The sequence below is a fragment of the Oncorhynchus mykiss genome, chromosome 8 (assembly GCF_057628025.1).
Source record: "Oncorhynchus mykiss isolate SJ-2025 chromosome 8, ASM5762802v1, whole genome shotgun sequence".
In the NCBI taxonomy this organism is placed as follows: domain Eukaryota; kingdom Metazoa; phylum Chordata; class Actinopteri; order Salmoniformes; family Salmonidae; genus Oncorhynchus; species Oncorhynchus mykiss.
The window spans coordinates 85,491,607-85,514,464 of NC_143029.1; the positions used below are offsets into that span (position 1 = coordinate 85,491,607).

The window sequence follows — 22,858 nt, forward strand, 5'->3', positions numbered from 1 at the left end:
CAAGCCACTCCTTCATGAAGCAATTCAGTTTGACCTTATTTTACGCTTAATCAGTGTCCAGGAAACGACCGCCTTTGTGTGTGGTTTATCCCCTTCCAGAAAGGTTCTGGATTAGCTACTGTTGTGGTTTTCAATGGTAAAAGTCTCAAACACACACTGTTTAGTGTTTTTCAATTGTTATGGTATTGGGTTGGGTTGGGTTTAATTGTAAATGTCACTAATCATAATACATAGAGGTTTTTCCTGAGAATTTTATTGAAAAACATAAGACTGTCATGCAATTTATTATTTTATTAGGGTTGTCACCAGGTTCACATGGAATACATTACATAGTATAGAGAAGCAATACTCCAAGCCACAGCTTCATACTACTTCATAGAGAACTGATACTGTATACTGTTTGTTTGGGTTGGGATTTGCATAGGATGTGGATGGTCCGTGGGTGGCTTTTGACAAAAAAATGGGATTCCTCACGTCTTCCTCATTGGTAGGACAAAGTTTGGTCCATCTCGGATGTTGGGTACTATATTGTTCGAATATTATCTGAATCCTGTAAATTCAAAATGGCCAATTTGGGTGCAGTTAGTTAACTTAATTTCTCAGAGATCAAATTACAGTGCATTCGGAAGGCATTCAGACTTTTTTACAGCCTTATTCTAAAATATGATTAAATGAAACATTATCCTCATTAATCTACACACAATGCCCCATGATGACAAAGCAAAAACATATTTTTTATAAATTTGCACAAATTTATAAAAAATTTAAAACAGAAATACCTTATTTACATAAGTATTCAGATCCTTTGCTATGAGAACCAAAATTGATCTCAGGTGCATCCTGTTTCCATTGATCGTCCTTGATGTTCCTACAACTTGATTGGAGTCCACCTGTGGTAAATTCAATTGATCGGACATGATTTGGAAAGGCACACACCTGTCTATATAAGGTCCCACAATTGACAGTGCATGTCAGAGCAAAAACCAAGCCATGAGGTCGAATTAATTTTCCGTAGAGCTCCGAGACAGGATTCTGTCGAGGCACAGATATGGGGAAGGGTACCAACAAATTTCTGCTGCATTGAAGGTCCCCAAGAACACATTGGCTTTCATCAATCTTAGTGCTTGCTGCCCGGCCAAACTGAGCAATCAGAGGAGAAGCGCCTCGGTCTTGGTCAGGGAGATGACCACTCCTCAGTAAAAGGCACATGACAGCTCGCTTGGCATTTATTATTTATACATATTTTAGGTGGTAGATCAGCTTTAATATTGCAGATAGATTGTAGCTTCCATCAATGAAATTGTCTGCATCACTTCCAATACTCCATATATATATATATATATATATATATTTTTTTGTGTGTGTGTGTGTGTGTGTGTGTGTATATGTATGTATGTATGTATGTATGTATATATATATATATATATATATCACACAAAAATATACTTAGAAATGTCCTTGTTTTTGCAATTTTTTTTGTCCGTTTAAAATAACATCAATATGATCAGAAATACAGTGTAGACATTGTTAAAACCTCTCTGGGATATGTGGGACGCTAGCGTATCACCTGGCCAAAAGCCAGGGAGAATGCAGAGCGCCAAATTCAAATGAATTACTATAAAAATCTAACTTTCATTAAATCACACATGCAAGATAGCAAATTAAAGCTACACTTGTTGTGAATCCAGCCAACATGTTAGATTTCAAAAAGGGCTTTTCGGCAAAAGCAAACGATGCCATTATCTGAGGATAGCACCTCCGTAAACAAAGAGAGAAACCATATTTCAACCCTGCAGGTGCGACACAAAACGCAGAAATATTCATGCCTTACCTTTGACAAGTTCTTTTGTTGGCACTCCAATATGTCCCATAAACATCACAACTGGTCCTTTTGTTCAATTAATTCCGTCCATATATATCCAAAATGTCGCAGTTGATCCAGAAAAACACTGGTTCCAACAAAATATCTCTCAAGTTACATTTCAAACTACTTTTGTAATACAACTTTAGGTATTTTTTAACATAAATAATCACTAAAATTGAAGACGGGATGATCTGTGTTCAATACAGGAAGAAAACAAACTGTAGCTAGCTTTCTGGTCACGCTCCTCTATCTAACAGTACACTTCAAGTGACCCTCGTTCAAGATGGCCGTACTTCTTCATTACACAACGGAATAAGGGCAGGGTAGGGTAGCAGGGTAGCCTCGTGGTTAGAGCGTTGGACTAATATCCGAAAGGTTGCAAGTTCAAATCCCCGAGCTGTCAAGGTACAAATCTGTCGTTCTGCCCCTGAACAGGCTGTTCCTAGGCCGTCATTGAAAATAAGAATTTGTTCCTAACTGACTTGCCTGGTTAAATAAAGGTAAAATAAAAAATAACCTCAACCAATTTCTAAAGACTGTGGAAGCGATAGGAACTGCAAGAAGGTCCCTTAGAAATCTGGATTCCCAATGAAAGTCCATTGCAAAGAGAGTGACCTCAAAAAAAAATCTGAATGGTTTGTCCTCGGGGTTTCGCCTGCTAAATAAGTTCTGTTTATACTCACAGACATGATTCAAATAGTTTTAGAAACTTCAGAGTGTTTTCTATCCAAATCTACTAATAATATGCATATCTTATCTTCTGTGGATGAGTAGCAGGCAGTTGAATTTGGGAATGCAGTTCATCCAGACGTGAAAATACTGCCCCGTCACCAAGAAGTTAATGTTGTAAATGACTATTGTAGCTGGAAACAGCAGATTTTTTAAAATGGAATATCAACATAGGTGTACAGAGGCCCAGTATCAGCAACCATCACTCCTGTGTTCCAATGGCACGTTGTGTAAGCTAATCCAAGTTTATCATTTTAAAAGGCTAGTTGATCATTAGAAAACCCTTTTGCAATTATGTTAGCACAGCTGAAAACTGTTGTTTTGATTAAAGAAGCAATAAAACTGGTCTTCTTTAGACTAGTTGAGTATCTGGAGCATCAGCATTTGTGGGTTCAATTACAGGCTCAAAATGTCCAGAAACAAAGTACTTTCTTCTGAAACTCATCAGTCTATTCTTGTTCTGAGAAATGAAGGCTATTCCATGTGAGAAATTGAAAAAAACTGAAGATCTCGTACAACGCTGTGTACTACTCCCTTCACAGAACAACGCAAACTGGCCCTAACCAGAATAGAAAGAGGAGTGCACAACTGAGCAAGAGGACAAGTACATTAGAGTGTTTAGTTTGAGAAACAGATGCCTCACAAGTCCTCAACTGGCAGCTTCATTAAATAGTACCCACAAAACACCAGTCTTAATGTCAACAGTGAAGAGGCGACTCTGGGATGCTGAGGCAGAGTTCCTCTGTCCAGTGTCTGTGTTCTTTTGCCCATCTTAATCTTTTATTTTTATTGGCCAGTCTGAGATATGTCTTTTTCTGTGAAGGCCAGCATCCCGGAGTCGCCTCTTCACTGTTGACTTTGAGACTGGTGTTGTACTAACTACAGAAACGATTTCAGAACAATTTGAGATGGTGGGGGTCAGTTATTTTTCTTGTGCTATTAGAGCTGGAACGACCCAACAAACAAATATTTTGTTACAATGGTTTATTTATTTTTTTGAAACCTACAGTTGGAAATGTATTTGTAACCCAGCTCAGTGCTGCTCACAGTAACCCAGCTCAGTGCTGCTCACAGTAACCCAGCACAGTGCTGCTCACAGTCACCCACCAGATCGCTGCTCACAGTAACCCACCACAGTGCTGCTCACAGTAACCCACCACAGTGCTGCTCACAGTAACTCAGCTCAGTGCTGCTCACAGTAACCCAGCACAGTGCTGCTCACAGTCACCCACCACAGTGCTGCTCACAGTCACCCACCACAGTGCTGCTCACAGTCACCCACCACAGTGCTGCTCACAGTCACCCACCACAGTGCTGCTCACAGTCACCCACCACAGTGCTGCTCACAGTAACCCACCACAGTGCTGCTCACAGTAACCCAGCTCAGTGTAATTAGTTAGTCAGATGCGGACGTCAGTCTTCTACTATTTAGGTTTGGAAAGTCCTAGTAAAGACTGTCCCGTTTCCCTGGATTCTCTCTGTGTGGTTTCCCAGGCAGCTTCAGTAGCTCGTTTGTTCCCTGGATGTTTCCATATGAAGTGTTTTTATGGCTGTTGTGTTGTTGTTCTGTTGTAGATGGCTTCGGAACAGTGGACCCTTTCGGTGGCAACGCTTTTGGAGGAAAGAGTGGATTCGCAGACTTCAGTCAAATGTCTAAAAAGGTAGGTTACCTTTGTGGATGTAAATAATATATAAGTACTGTTTTATAGCAATATATTCCCATATAAATATGATATTATTCTCCACCTGAATACAGGGAGGCTGTCTGACTGTCAAGGCAACGAGATGTAGGCTCTTAACTAAAAGCTTGTGAAAAATATAGTACCTCTGTTGTAAAAAATGTCAATTTTGGATGTTTTTTTGTGTGTCTTTATTCTGGCATTGTGAGCAGAAACCAATCAACCCTGTGCTACCACCTAAGAACACACCTAACAGGCCTGCGCCTCCTTATGGTAGGTGTGTGTGTGTGTGTGTGTGTGTGTGTGTGTGTGTGTGTGTGTGTGTGTGTGTGTGTGTGTGTGTGTGTGTGTGTGAGAAGGAAGTCAATGTGATGGTACTTATAATACACAGTTCTTCCTTTTAGTTAGCAAAAAAAACCAACAAGTGATACTCTTAAGTTAAATCAAAGGATCAGAAAAGAAACTCGAAAATCGTATGTTTAAACACCTTTCTAGGGTAACACCACAAGACTAAAATAGTCTATTATTAAATCGGTTTATCGAATTTATTTTCTTTCAAAAACTAAGTTCTGTAGTCAGTCTCTTGTTTATTGTGGCTGTCTTCAATGGCACCCTATTCCCTACACAGTGGCACCCTATTCCCTACACAGTGCCACCTATTCCCTACACAGTGCCACCTATTCCCTACACAGTGCCACCTATTCCCTACACAGTGCCACCTATTCCTTACACAGTGCCAGGAGTTAGTTAGAAGGAGGAGGAGTTAGTTAGTTAGTTAGGATGAGTTAGTTAGTTAGTTAGTTAGGATGAGTTAGTTAGTTAGTTAGGATGAGTTAGTTAGTTAGGATGAGTTTGTTAGTTAGTTAGGATGATTTAGTTAGGATGAGTTAGTTAGGATGAGTTAGTTAGGATTAATTAGTTAGTTAGCAGGAGGAGGAGTTAGTTAGGATGAGTTAGTTAGTAAGGAGGAGGAGTTAGTTGGTTAGTTAGAAGGAGGAGGACTTAGGAAGAGGAGTTAGTTAGTGAGGAGGAGTTAGTTAGTGAGGAGGAGTTAGTTAGTGAGGAGGAGTTAGTTAGTGGGGAGGAATTAGTTAGGAGGTGGAGTTAGTTAGTTAGGAGGAGGAGGAGTTAGAAGGAGTTAGTTAGGAGGAGGAGTTAGTTAGGAGGAGGAGTTAGTTAGGAGGAGGAGGAGGAGGAGGAGGAGTTAGTTAGGAGTTAGTTAGGAGTTAGTTAGGAGTTAGTTAGTTAGTTAGTTAGGAGGAGTTATTTAGGAGTTAGTTAGTTAGGAGGAGTTAGTTAGGAGTTAGTTAGTTAGGAGGAGTTAGTTAGGAGGAGTTAGTTAGGAGGAGTTAGTTAGTTAGGAGTTAGTTAATTAGTTAGGAGGAGTTAGTTAGTTAGGAGGAGTTAGTTAGAAGGAGGAATTAGTTAGTTAGTTAGGATGAGTTAGTTTGTTAGGATTAGTTAATTAGTTAGTTAGGATTAGTTTTGTTCGGATGAGTTAGTTTGGATGAGTTAGTTTAGATGAGTTAGTTTGGATGAGTTAGTTAGGAATAGTTTGTTAGGATGAGTTTGTTAGGATGAGTTTGTTAGGATGAGTTTGTTAGGATGAGTTTGTTAGGATGAGTTAGTTAGGATGAGTTTGTTAGGATGAGTTTGTTAGGATGGAGGAGGAGTTAGTTAGGAGGAAGAGTTAGTTAGTTAGAAGGAGGAGGAGTTAGTTAGACGGAGGAGGAATTAGTTAGTTAGGAGGAGTTAGTTAGTTAGGAGGAGTTAGTTAGTTAGGAGGAGTTAGTTAGTTAGGAGGAGTTAGTTAGTTAGGAGGAGTTAGTTAGTTAGGAGGAGTTAGTTAGTTAGGAGGAGTTAGTTAGTTAGGAGGAGTTAGTTAGTTAGGAGGAGTTAGTTAGTTAGGATTAGTTAATTAGTTAGTTAGGATGAGTTAGTTTGGATGAGTTAGTTTGGATGAGTTAGTTTGGATGAGTTAGTTTGGATGAGTTAGTTTGGATGAGTTAGTTTGGATGAGTTAGTTAGGATGAGTTAGTTAGGATGAGTTTGTTAGGATGAGTTTGTTAGGATGAGTTTGTTAGGATGAGTTTGTTAGGATGAGTTTGTTAGGATGAGTTAGTTAGTAAGGAGGAGGAGTTAGTTAGGAGGAATAGTTAGTTAGTTAGAAGGAGGAGGAGTTAGTTAGTTAGGAGGGGGAGTTAGTTAGTTAGGAGGTGGAGTTAGTTAGAAGGAGGTGGAGTTAGTTAGGAGGGGGAGTTAGTTAGGAGGGGGAGTTAGTTAGGAGGGGGAGTTAGTTAGGAGGGGGAGTTAGTTAGGAGGGGGAGTTAGTTAGGAGGGGGAGTTAGTTAGGAGGGGGAGTTAGTTAGGAGGGGGAGTTAGTTAGGAGGGGGAGTTAGTTAGGAGGGGGAGTTAGTTAGGAGGGGGAGTTAGTTCGAAGGAGGGGCAGTTAGTTCGAAGGAGGGGCAGTTAGTTCGAAGGAGGGGCAGTTAGTTAGTTAGGAGGGGGAGTTAGTTCGAAGGAGGGGCAGTTAGTTAGTTAGGAGGGGGAGTTAGTTAGAAGGAGGGGGAGTTAGTTAGAAGGAGGGGGAGTTAGTTAGAAGGAGGGGGAGTTAGTTAGAAGGAGGGGGAGTTAGTTAGAAGGAGGGGGAGTTAGATAGGAGGGGGAGTTAGGAGTTAATTAATTAGTTAGTTAATTAGGAGTTAGTTTAGAAGGAGGAGGAGTTAGGAGGAGGAGTTAGGAGGAGGAGTTAGGAGGAGGAGTTAGAAGGAGGGGTTAGTTAGAAGGAGGGGTTGGTTAGAAGGAGGGGGAGTTAGTTAGAAGGAGGGGGAGTTAGTTAGGAGGGGGAGTTAGTTATGAGGGGGAGTTAGTTCGAAGGAGGGGGAGTTAGTTAGAAGGAGGGGGAGTTAGTTAGAAGGAGGGGGAGTTAGTTAGAAGGAGGGGGAGTTAGTTAGAAGGAGGAGTTAGTTAGGAGGAGTTAGTTAGAAGGAGGAGTTAATTAGTTAGTTAATTAGGAGTTAGTTTAGAAGGAGGAGGAGTTAGGAGGAGGAGTTAGGAGGAGTTAGTTAGGAGGAGGAGTTAGTTAGGAGTTAATTAGTTAGTTAATTAGGAGTTAGTTTAGAAGGAGGAGGAGTTAGGAGGAGTTAGTTAGTTAGTTAGTTAGGAGGAGTAGTTAGTTAGTTAGGAGGAGTTAGTTAGGAGGAGTTGGTTAGTTAGTAGGAGTAGTTAGTTAGGAGGAGTTAGTTAGAAGGATTAGAAGTTGAGGTAAGTAATAGTTTGTAGCATCAATTTTTTCAGAACGACTCATTTGTTCGCTAACACTGTCTTATTAAACGTGTGTGTGTGTGAGCGTGTGTGTGTGTCATGTTAGTACTTCCCTTTTTCTCTCCTGCTCATTGTGGTCGTCTTGTGAGGGTGCGGAGCCCTCAGTTTCTTCTCCTTTCGAAGGAGCTGGTAAACAGGAAAGCTGTTGGAACAGATAAGGTCTGTTTTGGCTTGAGCACTGACTGAATACTGATTACTGATACTGATTGTATAGTTTACCATCCAAACCCAGTGTCCAGATTAAGATAGGAAATAACCAGCAGGTCCAAGTTAGGCTGCCAGCAGGTCAACAGCAAGTTGAAAAATCTGAAAGTGTGTGGTCTGCCCACATCTACCTCAGTGTGTGTGGTCTGCCCACATCTACCTCAGTGTGTGTGGTCTGCCCACATCTACGTCAGTGAGTGGTCTGCCCACATCTACCTCAGTGTGTGTGGTCTGCCCACATCTACGTCAGTGAGTGGTCTGCCCAGATCTACCTCAGTGTGTGGTCTGCCCAGATCTACCTCAGTGTGTGGTCTGCCCACGTCTACCTCAGTGTGTGGTCTGCCCACCTCTACCTCAGTGTGTGGTCTGCCCACCTCTACCTCAGTGTGTGGTCTGCCCACGTCTACCTCAGTGTGTGGTCTGCCCAGGTCTACGTCAGTGTGTGGTCTGCCTAGGTCTACGTCAGTGTGTGGTCTGCCCAGGTCTACGTCAGTGTGTGGTCTGCCCACCTCTACGTCAGTATGTGGTCTGCCCACGTCTACCTCAGTGTGTGGTCTGCCCACGTCTACCTCAGTGTGTGGTCTGCCCACGTCTACCTCAGTGTGTGGTCTGCCCACGTCTACCTCAGTGTGTGGTCTGTCCACGTCTACCTCAGTGTGTGGTCTGCCCACATCTACCTCAGTGTGTGGTCTGCCCACATCTACCTCAGTGTGTGGTCTGCCCACATCTACCTCAGTGTGTGGTCTGCCCACATCTACCTCAGTGTGTGGTCTGCCCACATCTACCTCAGTGTGTGGTCTGCCCACATCTACCTCAGTGTGTGGTCTGCCCACATCTACCTCAGTGTGTGGTCTGCCCACTAGAGGTTGACACAGGAGTGAAAATTCAGTCCTTTCTATAACCCCGGAACTTTCCTGTCCCTTCCTGAGAAAAATCACTCTCATCCCGTCCTCATTTTTTCACACACAAATATGTAGGCTATTGTCTTTGTTTTGGACGTATTTAAAATAATTTCAGTAATGCAATATACGACTGTGGTATGTGGTTGTCTTACCTATTTTAGTTCAAATGTACTGAATGTGGGCCGTGTATCTCTGGATGAGAGTGTATTCTAAATAACCTGGATGTAGATCATTAAGGATGAGGACAGAGACCACAGCAGGATGGTCTGCTCAGCACAGCACTGGCATTAAACTGTAGTCTACGACTGAGCACATTAAACTGTAGTCTACAGCTGAGCACATTAAACTGTAGCCTACAGCTGAGCACATTAAACTGTAGCCTACAGCTGAGCACATTAAACTGTAGCCTACAGCTGAGCACATTAAACTGTAGCCTACAGCTGAGCACATTAAACTGTAGTCTACAGCTGAGCACATTAAACTGTAGTCTACAGCTGAGCACATTAAACTGTAGCCTACAGCTGAGCACATTAAACTGTAGCCTACAGCTGAGCACATTAAACTGTAGCCTACAGCTGAGCACATTAAACTGTAGTCTACAGCTGAGCACATTAAACTGTAGTCTACAGCTGAGCACATTAAACTGTAGTCTACAGCTGAGCACATTAAACTGTAGTCTACAGCTGAGCACTGAGCACATTAAACTGTAGCCTACAGCTGAGCACTGAGCACATTAAACTGTAGCCTACAGCTGAGCACTGAGCACATTAAACTGTAGTCTACAGCTGAACACTGAGCACATTAAACTGTAGTCTACAGCTGAACACTGAGCACATTAAACTGTAGTCTACAGCTGAACACTGAGCACATTAAACTGTAGTCTACAGCTGAACACTGAGCACATTAAACTGTAGCCTACGGCTGAGCACTGAGCACATTAAACTGTAGCCTACAGCTGAGCACTGAGCACATTAAACTGTAGCCTACAGCTGAGCACTGAGCACATTAAACTGTAGCCTACAGCTGAGCACTGAGCACATTAAACTGTAGTCTACAGCTGAACACTGAGCACATTAAACTGTAGTCTACAGCTGAACACTGAGCACATTAAACTGTAGTCTACAGCTGAACACTGAGCACATTAAACTGTAGTCTACAGCTGAACACTGAGCACATTAAACTGTAGCCTACGGCTGAACACTGAGCACATTAAACTGTAGTCTACAGCTGAACACTGAGCACATTAAACTGTGGTCTACAGCTGAGCACTGAGCACATTAAACTGTAGCCTACGGCTGAGCACATTAAACTGTAGTCTACAGCTGAGCACTGAGCACATTAAACTGTAGCCTACAGCTGAACACTGAGCACATTAAACTGTAGTCTACAGCTGAACACTGAGCACATTAAACTGTAGCCTACAGCTGAGCACTGAGCACATTAAACTGTAGTCTACAGCTGAGCACTGAGCACATTAAACTGTAGTCTACAGCTGAACACTGAGCACATTAAACTGTAGTCTACAGCTGAGCACTGAGCACATTAAACTGTAGCCTACGGCTGAGCACATTAAACTGTAGTCTACAGCTGAACACTGAGCACATTAAACTGTAGTCTACGGCTGAGCACTGAGCACATTAAACTGTAGCCTACGGCTGAGCACATTAAACTGTAGTCTACAGCTGAACACTGAGCACATTAAACTGTAGCCTACAGCTGAGCACTGAGCACATTAAACTGTAGTCTACAGCTGAACACTGAGCACATTAAACTGTAGTCTACGGCTGAGCACTGAGCACATTAAACTGTAGCCTACGGCTGAGCACATTAAACTGTAGTCTACAGCTGAACACTGAGCACATTAAACTGTAGTCTACAGCTGAACACAGCACATTAAACTGTAGTCTACGGCTGAGCACTGAGCACATTAAACTGTAGTCTACAGCTGAGCACTGAGCACATTAAACGGTAGCCTACGGCTGAGCACATTAAACTGTAGTCTACAGCTGAACACTGAGCACATTAAACTGTAGCCTACAGCTGAGCACTGAGCACATTAAACTGTAGTCTACAGCTGAGCACTGAGCACATTAAACTGTAGTCTACAGCTGAGCACATTAAACTGTAGTCTACAGCTGAGCACTGAGCACATTAAACTGTAGTCTACAGCTGAACACATTAAACTGTAGTCTACAGCTGAGCACTGAGCACATTAAACTGTAGTCTACAGCTGAACACATTAAACTGTAGCCTACAGCTGAGCACATTAAACTGTAGTCTACAGCTGAGCACTGAGCACATTAAACTGTAGTCTACAGCTGAGCACATTAAACTGTAGTCTACAGCTGAGCACATTAAACTGTAGTCTACAGCTGAGCACTGAGCACATTAAACTGTAGTCTACAGCTGAGCACATTAAACTGTAGCCTACAGCTGAGCACTGATCACATTAAACTGTGGCCTACAGCTGAGCACATTAAACTGTAGCCTACAGCTGAGCACTGAGCACATTAAACTGTAGTCTACAGCTGAACACTGAGCACATTAAACTGTAGCCTACAGCTGAGCACTGAGCACATTAAACTGTAGCCTACAGCTGAGCACTGATCACATTAAACTGTAGCCTACAGCTGAACACTGAGCACATTAAACTGTAGTCTACAGCTGAACACTGAGCACATTAAACTGTAGTCTACAGCTGAACACTGAGCACATTAAACTGTAGTCTACGGCTGAGCACTGAGCACATTAAACTGTAGTCTACAGCTGAACACTGAGCACATTAAACTGTAGTCTACGGCTGAGCACTGAGCACATTAAACTGTAGCCTACGGCTGAGCACTGAGCACATTAAACTGTAGTCTACGGCTGAGCACTGAGCACATTAAACTGTAGTCTACAGCTGAGCACTGAGCACATTAAACTGTAGTCTACAGCTGAGCACATTAAACTGTAGCCTACAGCTGAGCACTGAGCACATTAAACTGTAGTCTACAGCTGAGCACATTAAACTGTAGTCTACAGCTGAGCACTGAGCACATTAAACTGTAGTCTACAGCTGAGCACATTAAACTGTAGTCTACAGCTGAGCACATTAAACTGTAGTCTACAGCTGAGCACATTAAACTGTAGTCTACAGCTGAGCACTGAGCACATTAAACTGTAGTCTACAGCTGAGCACATTAAACTGTAGCCTACAGCTGAGCACTGAGCACATTAAACTGTAGTCTACAGCTGAGCACATTAAACTGTAGTCTACAGCTGAGCACTGAGCACATTAAACTGTAGTCTACAGCTGAGCACATTAAACTGTAGTCTACAGCTGAGCACATTAAACTGTAGCCTACAGCTGAGCACTGAGCACATTAAACTGTAGTCTACAGCTGAGCACTGAGCACATTAAACTGTAGTCTACAGCTGAGCACTGAGCACATTAAACTGTAGCCTACAGCTGAGCACATTAAACTGTAGTCTACAGCTGAGCACTGAGCACATTAAACTGTAGTCTACAGCTGAACACTGAGCACATTAAACTGTAGCCTACAGCTGAGCACATTAAACTGTAGTCTACAGCTGAGCACTGAGCACATTAAACTGTAGTCTACAGCTGAGCACTGAGCACATTAAACTGTAGCCTACAGCTGAGCACTGAGCACATTAAACTGTAGCCTACAGCTGAGCACTGAGCACATTAAACTGTAGTCTACAGCTGAACACTGAGCACATTAAACTGTAGTCTACAGCTGAGCACATTAAACTGTAGTCTACAGCTGAGCACTGAGCACATTAAACTGTAGCCTACAGCTGAGCACATTAAACTGTAGTCTACAGCTGAACACTGAGCACATTAAACTGTAGTCTACAGCTGAGCACATTAAACTGTAGTCTACAGCTGAGCACATTAAACTGTAGCCTACAGCTGAGCACATTAAACTGTAGTCTACAGCTGAGCACTGAGCACATTAAACTGTAGTCTACAGCTGAGCACATTAAACTGTAGTCTACAGCTGAGCACATTAAACTGTAGTCTACAGCTGAGCACTGAGCACATTAAACTGTAGTCTACAGCTGAGCACATTAAACTGTAGTCTACAGCTGAGCACATTAAACTGTAGTCTACAGCTGAGCACTGAGCACATTAAACTGTAGTCTACAGCTGAACACATTAAACTGTAGTCTACAGCTGAACACTGAGCACATTAAACTGTAGTCTACAGCTGATCACATTAAACTGTAGTCTACAGCTGAGCACATTAAACTGTAGTCTACAGCTGAGCACTGAGCACATTAAACTGTAGTCTACAGCTGAGCACATTAAACTGTAGTCTACAGCTGAGCACATTAAACTGTAGTCTACAGCTGAGCACATTAAACTGTAGTCTACAGCTGAGCACATTAAACTGTAGTCTACAGCTGAGCACTGAGCACATTAAACTGTAGTCTACAGCTGAGCACATTAAACTGTAGTCTACAGCTGAGCACATTAAACTGTAGTCTACAGCTGAGCATATTAAACTGTAGTCTACAGCTGAGCACATTAAACTGTAGTCTACAGCTGAGCACTGAGCACATTAAACTGTAGTCTACAGCTGAGCACATTAAACTGTAGTCTACAGCTGAGCACATTAAACTGTAGTCTACAGCTGAGCACTGAGCACATTAAACTGTAGTCTACAGCTGAGCACATTAAACTGTAGTCTACAGCTGAGCACTGATCACATTAAACTGTAGGCTACAGCTGAGCACTGATCACATTAAACTGTAGCCTACAGCTGAACACTGAGCACATTAAACTGTAGTCTACAGCTGAGCACATTAAACTGTAGTCTACAGCTGAGCACTGATCACATTAAACTGTAGCCTACAGCTGAACACTGAGCACATTAAACTGTAGTCTACAGCTGAGCACATTAAACTGTAGTCTACGGCTGAGCACTGAGCACATTAAACTGTAGTCTACAGCTGAGCACTGAGCACATTAAACTGTAGCCTACAGCTGAACACTGAGCACATTAAACTGTAGTCTACAGCTGAGCACTGAGCACATTAAACTGTAGTCTACAGCTGAGCACATTAAACTGTAGCCTACAGCTGAGCACTGAGCACATTAAACTGTAGTCTACAGCTGAGCACATTAAACTGTAGTCTACAGCTGAGCACTGAGCACATTAAACTGTAGTCTACAGCTGAGCACATTAAACTGTAGTCTACAGCTGAGCACATTAAACTGTAGTCTACAGCTGAGCACTGAGCACATTAAACTGTAGTCTACAGCTGAGCACATTAAACTGTAGCCTACAGCTGAGCACTGAGCACATTAAACTGTAGTCTACAGCTGAGCACATTAAACTGTAGTCTACAGCTGAGCACTGAGCACATTAAACTGTAGTCTACAGCTGAGCACATTAAACTGTAGTCTACAGCTGAGCACATTAAACTGTAGCCTACAGCTGAGCACTGAGCACATTAAACTGTAGTCTACAGCTGAGCACTGAGCACATTAAACTGTAGTCTACAGCTGAGCACTGAGCACATTAAACTGTAGCCTACAGCTGAGCACATTAAACTGTAGTCTACAGCTGAGCACTGAGCACATTAAACTGTAGTCTACAGCTGAACACTGAGCACATTAAACTGTAGCCTACAGCTGAGCACATTAAACTGTAGTCTACAGCTGAGCACTGAGCACATTAAACTGTAGTCTACAGCTGAGCACTGAGCACATTAAACTGTAGCCTACAGCTGAGCACTGAGCACATTAAACTGTAGCCTACAGCTGAGCACTGAGCACATTAAACTGTAGTCTACAGCTGAACACTGAGCACATTAAACTGTAGTCTACAGCTGAGCACATTAAACTGTAGTCTACAGCTGAGCACTGAGCACATTAAACTGTAGCCTACAGCTGAGCACATTAAACTGTAGTCTACAGCTGAACACTGAGCACATTAAACTGTAGTCTACAGCTGAGCACATTAAACTGTAGTCTACAGCTGAGCACATTAAACTGTAGCCTACAGCTGAGCACATTAAACTGTAGTCTACAGCTGAGCACTGAGCACATTAAACTGTAGTCTACAGCTGAGCACATTAAACTGTAGTCTACAGCTGAGCACATTAAACTGTAGTCTACAGCTGAGCACATTAAACTGTAGTCTACAGCTGAGCACATTAAACTGTAGTCTACAGCTGAGCACTGAGCACATTAAACTGTAGTCTACAGCTGAGCACATTAAACTGTAGTCTACAGCTGAGCACATTAAACTGTAGTCTACAGCTGAGCACATTAAACTGTAGTCTACAGCTGAGCACTTAGGAACATTTACAACGTATTTAAAAAACACTGAGCTGCACTACTGCATTGTCTGTCAACCTTTTTTAAATTTCACCTTCCAGGTCATCTATAAGTCTTTGATAGGTAAAGCTCCGCCTTATCTCAGCTCACTGGTCACCATAGCAACACCCACCCGTAGCATGCGCTCCAGCAGGTATATCTCACAAGGTCATCCCCAAAGACAACACCTAATTTGGCCGCCTTTCCTTCCAGTTCTCTGCTGCTAATGACTGGAACGAATTGCAAAAATTGCTGAAGTTGGAGACATATCTTCCTCACTAACTTTAAATGTCAGCTGTCAGAGCAGCTTACCGATTGCTGCAGCTGTACACAGTCCATCTGTAAATAGCCCATCCAATCTACCTACCTCATTGTCGCACTGCTTTGCTTTATCTTGGCCAGGTCACAGTTGTAAATGAGAATTTGTTCTCAACCGGCCTACCTGGTTAAATAAAGATGAAAGGAAAAAAGTTAGCACAGGTTTAGTTAAATAAACAAACAATTGTGCGGTCCTGTAGACTGTTGATCCGTTCCTGTAGACTGTTGATCCTGTACTGTCCGTTCCTGTAGACTGTCGGTCCTGTAGACTGTCGGTCCTGTCCTGCCCGTTCCTGTGGACTGTTGATCCTGTCCTGTAGACTGTTGATCCTGTCCTGTAGACTATTGATCCTGTCCTGTAGACTGTTGATCCTGTACTGCCCGTTCCTGTAGACTGTTGATCCTGGCCTGTACTGCCCGTTCCTGTAGACTGTTGGCCTGTACTGCCCGTTCCTGTAGACTGTTGGCCTGTACTGCCCGTTCCTGTAGACTGTTGATCCTGGCCTGTACTGCCAGTTCCTGTAGGCTGTTGGCACGTACTGCCCGTTCCTGTAGACTGTTGGCCTGTACTGCCCGTTCCTGTAGACTGTTGGCCTGTACTGCCCGTTCCTGTGGACTGTTGATCCTGGCCTGTACTGCCAGTTCCTGTAGACTGATGATCCAGTACTGTAGAATGTTGATCCTGTCCATAACTTGACTCTAGAACTTGACTCCCAGATTCCTGAAAGACCCGTGTTAACCTCTACTGCCCACATCTGTGTGTGTGTGTGTGTGTGTGTGTGTGTGTGTGTGTGTGTGTGTTCTGCCCACATCTCCCACGGTGTGTGTGCCCTGTGTTTCTCTTCCTGTGTGACTCTCATAGCAGCAGCCACAGTTCAGATGTGGTGGTGGTGTCAACTATTCACCCTCGCTACATTATCTCTCTCTCACTTCTCGTCTCACCTCTCTCTCTTTCGCCTCTCTCTCGCCTCACCTCTCGCTCTGTCTCTCTCGCTGCTCTCTGTCTCTCTTGCCTCTCCCTCTCTCTCTCGTCTCTCTCACCTCTCTCTCTCGCCTCTCTCTCTCTCTCGCCTCTCTCTCTCTCTCTCTCTCTCGCCTCTCTCGCCTCTCGCTCTGTCTCTCTCGCCTCTTGCTCTGTCTCTCTCGCCTCTCTCTCTGTCTCCCTCACCTCTCTCTCTGTCTCTCTCGCCTCTCTCTCTGTCTCTCTCGCCTCTCTCTCTGTCTCTCTCGCCTCTCTCTCTGTCTCTCTCGCCTCTCTCTCTGTCTCTCTCGCCTCTCTCTCTGTCTCCCTCACCTCTCTCTCTGTGTCTATTTCGCCTCTCTCTCTTTCCTCTCTCTCTTCTCTAGCCTCTCGCTCGCTCCACATCTCGTTCTGTCTTTCTCAACTCTCTCTCCTCTAGCCTCTCTCTCCTCTAGCCTCTTGTTCTGTCTATCTCACCTCTCTCTCTGTCTCTCATGCCTCTTGCTATCTCACACCTCTCGCTCAGTAAAATGTCAAACAAGTACACAAATAATTAAAATGTTAAAAAAAAGTACAGAGAATCCAATTAAAACCCCAAATAACACTGATTAAGTAGCCGAGTAAACACTCCTTGTCTCGGGTGACTGAGGTCCTTAATGATCTTCTTGGCCTTCCTTTGACACAGAGTGCTGTAAATGTCCTGGAGGGCAGGCAGCGTGCCCCTGATGATGTGTTGGTCTGACCGCATCAGCCTCTGGTGTGCCTTGTGGTTGAGGGCAGTGCAGTTGGCGTACCAGGCGGTGATGCATACCCGGCAGAATGCTCTCGGTGGTGCATCTGTAGAAGTCTTAGGGGCCAAATTTCTGAGGCGCTGTTTAATGTCAGGTCCTCAGTTATGTGTACGCCGAGGAACTTGAAGCTTTTGACCCTATCCACTGGTGCCCCTTTCGATGTGGATGGTGTTGTGCCCCCTCTTCTGTCTCCTGAATTCCACGATCAGTTCCTTAATGTTGATGTGGAGGGAGAGGTTATTTTCCTGGCAACACTCCACCAGGACCCTCCCCTCCTCCCTGTAGGGCGTTTCGTCATTGTTGGTAATCAGGCCTACTGCTGTTGTATCGTCTGCAAACTTGATGATTGAGTTGGAGTCATGCGTGACCACGCCGTCATGGGTGAACAGGAAGTACAGGAGGGGGCTGAGCACGCACCCCTGTGGGGCCTCAGTGTTGAGGATCAGCGTGGCGGAGGTGTTGCCTACCTTCACTGCTTGGGGTCGGCCTGTCAGGAAGTCCATGACCCTGTTGCACAGAGAGGAGTTCAGAACCAGAACCCTGAGCTTGGAGTGCACTATGGAGTTAAAAGCTGAGCTATAGTCAATGAACAGCATTCTCACGTAGGTAGTCCTGTTGTCCAGGTGGGATAGGGCATTGTGCAGTGCAACGGCGATTGCATCGCCCGTGGATCTTTTAGGGCGGTATTGCTGTGGGTCTAGGGTGTCGGGTACGGTGGAGCTGATGTCGTCCTTGACGAGCCTTTCAAAGCACTTGATGATGACAGAAGTTAGTATTCGTGTGCCTCTGGGCAGATAGACAGTTCAATCAAATTCAATCAAATTTATTTTATATAGCCCTTCGTACATCAGCTGATATCTCAAAGTGCTGTACAGAAACCCAGCCTAAAACCCCAAACAGCAAGCAATGCAGGTGAAGAAGCACGGTGGCTAGGAAAAACTCCCTAGAAAGGCCAAAACCTAGGAAGAAACCTAGAGAGGAACCAGGCTATGTGGGGTGGCCAGTCCTCTTCTGGCTGTGCCGGGTGGAGATTATAACAAAACATGGTCAAGATGTTCAAATGTTCATAAATGACCAGCATGGTCGAATAATAATAAGGCAGAATAGTTGAAACTGGAGCAGCAGCACAGTCAGGTGGACTGGGGACAGCAAGGAGTCATCATGTCAGGTATTCCTGGGGCATGGTCCTAGGGCTCAGGTCCTCCGAGAGAGAGAAAGAAAGAGAGAATTAGAGAGAGCATATGTGGGATGGCCAGTCCTCTTCTGGCTGTGCCGGGTGGAGATTATAACAGAACATGGCCAAGATGTTCAAATGTTCATAAATGATCAGCATGGTCGAATAATAATAAGGCAGAACAGTTGAAACTGGAGCAGCAGCACAGCCAGGTGGACTGGGGACAGCAAGGAGTCATCATGTCAGGTAGTCCTGGGGCATGGTCCTAGGGCTCAGGTCCTCCGAGAGAGAGAAAGAGAGAAGGAGAGAATTAGAGAACGCACACTTAGATTCACACAGGACACCGAATAGGACAGGAGAAGTACTCCAGATATAACAAACTGACCCTAGCCCCCCGACACATAAACTACTGCAGCATAAATACTGGAGGCTGAGACAGGAGGGGTCAGGAGACACTGTGGCCCACTCCGAGGACACCCCCGGACAGGGCCAAACAGGAAGGATATAACCCCACCCACTTTGCCAAAGCACAGCCCCCACACCACTAGAGGGATATCTTCAACCACCAACTTACCATCCTGAGACAAGGCTGAGTATAGCCCACAAAGACCTCCGCCACGGCACAACTTAAGGGGGGGGGGGGGGCGCCAACCCAGACAGGATGACCACATCAGTGACTCAACCCACTCAGGTGACGCACCTCCTCCAGGGACGGCATGAGAGAGCCCCAGTAAAGCCAGTGACTCAGCCCCTGTAATAGGGTTAGAGGCAGAGAATCCCAGTGGAAAGAGGGGAACGGCCAGGCAGAGACAGCAAGGGTGGTTCGTTGCTCCAGAGCCTTTCCGTTCACCCTCCCACTCCTGGGCCAGACTACACTCAATCATATGACCCACTGAAGAGATGAGTCTTCAGTAGAGACTTAAAGGTTGAGACCGAGTTTGCGTCTCTGACATGGGTAGGCAGACCGTTCCATAAAAATGGAGCTCTATAGGAGAAAGCCCTGCCTCCAGCTGTTTGCTTAAAAATTCTAGGGACAATTAGGAGGCCTGCGTCTTGTGACCGTAGCGTACGTGTAGGTATGTACGGCAGGACCAAATCAGAGAGATAGATAGGAGCAAGCCCATGTAATGCTTTGTAGGTTAGCAGTAAAACCTTGAAATCAGCCCTTGCTTTGACAGGAAGCCAGTGTAGAGAGGCTAGCACTGGAGTAATATGATCAAATTTTTTGGTTCTAGTCAGGATTCTAGCAGCCGTATTTAGCACTAACTGAAGTTTATTTAGTGCTTTATCCGGGTAGCCGGAAAGTAGAGCATTGCAGTAGTCTAACCTGGAAGTGACAAAAGCATGGATTAATTTTTCTGCATCATTTTTGGACAGAAAGTTCCTGATTTTTGCAATGTTACGTAGATGGAAAAAAGCTGTCCTTGAAATGGTCTTGATATGTTCTTCAAAAGAGAGATCAGGGTCCAGAGTAACGCCGAGGTCCTTCACAGTTTTATTTGAGACGACTGTACAACCATTAAGATTAATTGTCAGATTCAACAGAAGATCTCTTTGTTTCTTGGGACCTAGAACAAGCATCTCTGTTTTGTCCGAGTTTAAAAGTAGAAAGTTTGCAGCCATCCACTTCCTTATGTCTGAAACACATTCTTCTAGCAAGGGCAATTTTGGGGCTTCACCATGTTTAATTGAAATGTACAGCTGTGTGTCATCTGCATAGCAGTGAAAGTTAACATTATGTTTTCGAATAACATCCCCAAGAGGTAAAATATATAGTGAAAACAATAGTGGTCCTAAAACGGAACCTTGAGGAACACCGAAATTTACAGTTGATTTGTCAGAGGACAGACCATTCACAGAGACAAACTGATATCTTTCCGACAGATAAGATCTAAACCAGGCCAGAACTTGTCCGTGTAGACCAATGTGGGTTTCCAATCTCTCCAAAAGAATGTGGTGATCGATGGTATCAAAAGCAGCACTAAGGTCTAGGAGCACGAGGACAGATGCAGAGCCTCGGTCTGATGCCATTAAAATGTCATTTACCACCTTCACAAGTGCCGTCTCAGTGCTATGATGGGGTCTAAAACCAGACTGAAGCATTTCGTATACATTGTTTGTCTTCAGGAAGGCAGTGAGTTGTTGCGCAACAGCCTTTTCTAAAATTTTTGAGAGGAATGGAAGATTCGATATAGGCCGATAGTTTTTTATATTTTCTGGGTCAAGGTTTGGCTTTTTCAAGAGAGGCTTTATTACTGCCACTTTTAGTGAGTTTGGTACACATCCGGTGGATAGAGAGCCGTTTATTATGTTCAACATAGTAGGGCCAAGCACAGGAAGCAGCTCTTTCAGTAGTTTAGTTGGAATAGGGTCCAGTATGCAGCTTGAAGGTTTAGAGGCCATGATTATTTTCATCATTGTGTCAAGAGATATAGTACTAAAACACTTGAGTGTCTCTCTTGATCCTAGGTCCTGGCAGAGTTGTGCAGACTCAGGACAACTGAGCTTTGAAGGAATACGCAGATTTAAGGAAGAGTCCGTAATTTGCTTTCTAATAATCATAATCTTTTCCTCAAAGAAGTTCATGAATTTATCACTGCTAAAGTGAAAGTCATCCTCTCTTGGGGAATGCTGCTTTTTAGTTAGCTTTGCGACAGTATCAAAAAGGAATTTCGGATTGTTCTTATTTTCCTCAATTAAGTTAGAAAAATAGGATGATCGAGCAGCAGTAAGGGCTCTTCGGTACTGCACAGTACTGTCTTTCCAAGCTAGTCGGAAGACTTCCAGTTTGGTGTGGCGCCATTTCCGTTCCAATTTTCTGGAAGCTTGCTTCAGAGCTCGGGTATTTTCTGTGTACCAGGGAGCTAGTTTCTTATGAGAAATGTTTTTAGTTTTTAGGGGTGCAACTGCATCTAGGGTATTGCGCAAGGTTAAGTTGAGTTCCTCAGTTAGGTGGTTAACTGATTTTTGTCCTCTGGCGTCCTTGGGTAGGCAGAAGGAGTCTGGAAGGACATCAAGGAATCTTTGTGTTGTCTGTGAATTTATAGCACGACTTTTGATGATCCTTGGTTGGGGTCTGAGCAGATTATTTGTTGCAATTGCAAACGTAATAAAATGGTGGTCCGATAGTCCAGGATTATGAGGAAAAACATTACCTTCAGTTCAGTTCAGTTACCTTAGCTTGTCTTGGGTACAGGAACAACGGTGGCCACAGACCGGTGGTTGTGAGTCAACTATTCAGCCTCTTATCTCTGAGAGGAGGGGGGTGGACTATAGCTAGTCTTTACAGCTGCTCCTTCGGTCACCCAGCTGGTCCTTCGGTCACCCAGCTGCTCCTTCGGTCACCCAGCTGCTCCTTCGGTCACCCAGCTGCTCCTTCGGTCACCCAGCTGGTCCTTCGATCACCCAGCTAGTCCTTCGATCACCCAGCTGCTCCTTCGGTCACCCAGCTGCTCCTTCGGTCACCCAGCTGCTCCTTCGGTCACCCAGCTGCTCCTTCGGTCACCCAGCTGCTCCTTCGGTCACCCAGCTGCTCCTTCGGTCACCCAGCTGCTTCTTCGGTCACCCAGTAGCTCCTTCGGTCACCCAGCTGCTCCTTCAGCTGTTCAGTGTGTTTCCAAATTGATTTCTATCAATCTAAAATTGTATCCATGCACTTCACATAGGTATCAAGACACTTTATAGGGCTTGATGCATAGAAAAGCTGACCACAAAAGCCCACTACAACAGTGTGGTTGTTTAACACAGTAGCTAGCATGATGGTAGTCTGATGGTTTTCTAGGTTTCTTTCTAAGGCCACAATTTTGACGGACAGCCAGTGGTCAGTTTCAGTATTTATCTGAAGGTCGGTCAAGGCTCCATCTGTTGATGTGTTAAGTGTTGTATGTCAGGACTGAGGGAATAGAGAGACACAGTCTGATCATTACAACAATACAAACACACAAATACTAGGTTGGGCAATGACTCTCTTTTGATTTGCGCAATTAATGGACAATTAATGGACAATTAATGGACAGTTAATGGACAATTAATGGACAATTAATGGACATTTCCCTCCGTTTTCCAGACATACGTTATTTTGTACATTTTAAAGGTCATTTTAAATGAGAGAAAACAGTGGATGGATGATCTCTCTGTCGTTGTGTTAGATGTGTAGAGTAATTCAACTGTAGACAACTATAGGGTGTATTGCTGCTACTGTCAGTACTGAGAAAAAGTGATGGTGTTTTCTCTACAGCCCTGCTGATACAAGGCACAGAGAAAGTGATGGTGTTTTTCTCTACAGCCCTGCTGATACAAGGCACAGAGAAAGTGATGGTGTTTTTCTCTACAGCCCTGCTGATACAAGGCACAGAGAAAGTGATGGTTTTCTCTACAGCCCTGCTGATACAAGGCACAGAGAAAGTGATGGTGTTTTCTCTACAGCCCTGCTGATACAAGGCACAGAGAAAGTGATGGTGTTTTTCTCTACAGCCCTGCTGATACAAGGCACAGAGAAAGTGATGGTGGTTTTCTCTACAGCCCTGCTGATACAAGGCACAGAGAAAGTGATGTTTTTTTCTCTACAGCCCTGCTGAT

The 22,858-nt window shown here is 44.1% G+C and overlaps 1 protein-coding gene across 3 annotated transcripts in view; it reads left to right on the forward strand.

The window, feature by feature from the left end:
- The window catches only part of LOC110530798 (epidermal growth factor receptor substrate 15-like 1), a 69,792-nt gene that overhangs the window by 38,180 nt on the left and 8,754 nt on the right, over window positions 1-22,858 (forward strand). For all 3 annotated transcript variants that reach the window (XR_016482687.1, XM_036986549.2, XM_036986548.2), the window contains exons 20-21: window positions 4,169-4,254; window positions 4,485-4,545. Coding sequence is in view for 2 of the 3 variants with exons in the window: in XM_036986549.2 (XP_036842444.2) it covers window positions 4,169-4,254; window positions 4,485-4,545 (147 nt within the window). In the remaining variant the exon portion in view is untranslated. The remainder of the gene's footprint in view (window positions 1-4,168; window positions 4,255-4,484; window positions 4,546-22,858) is intronic.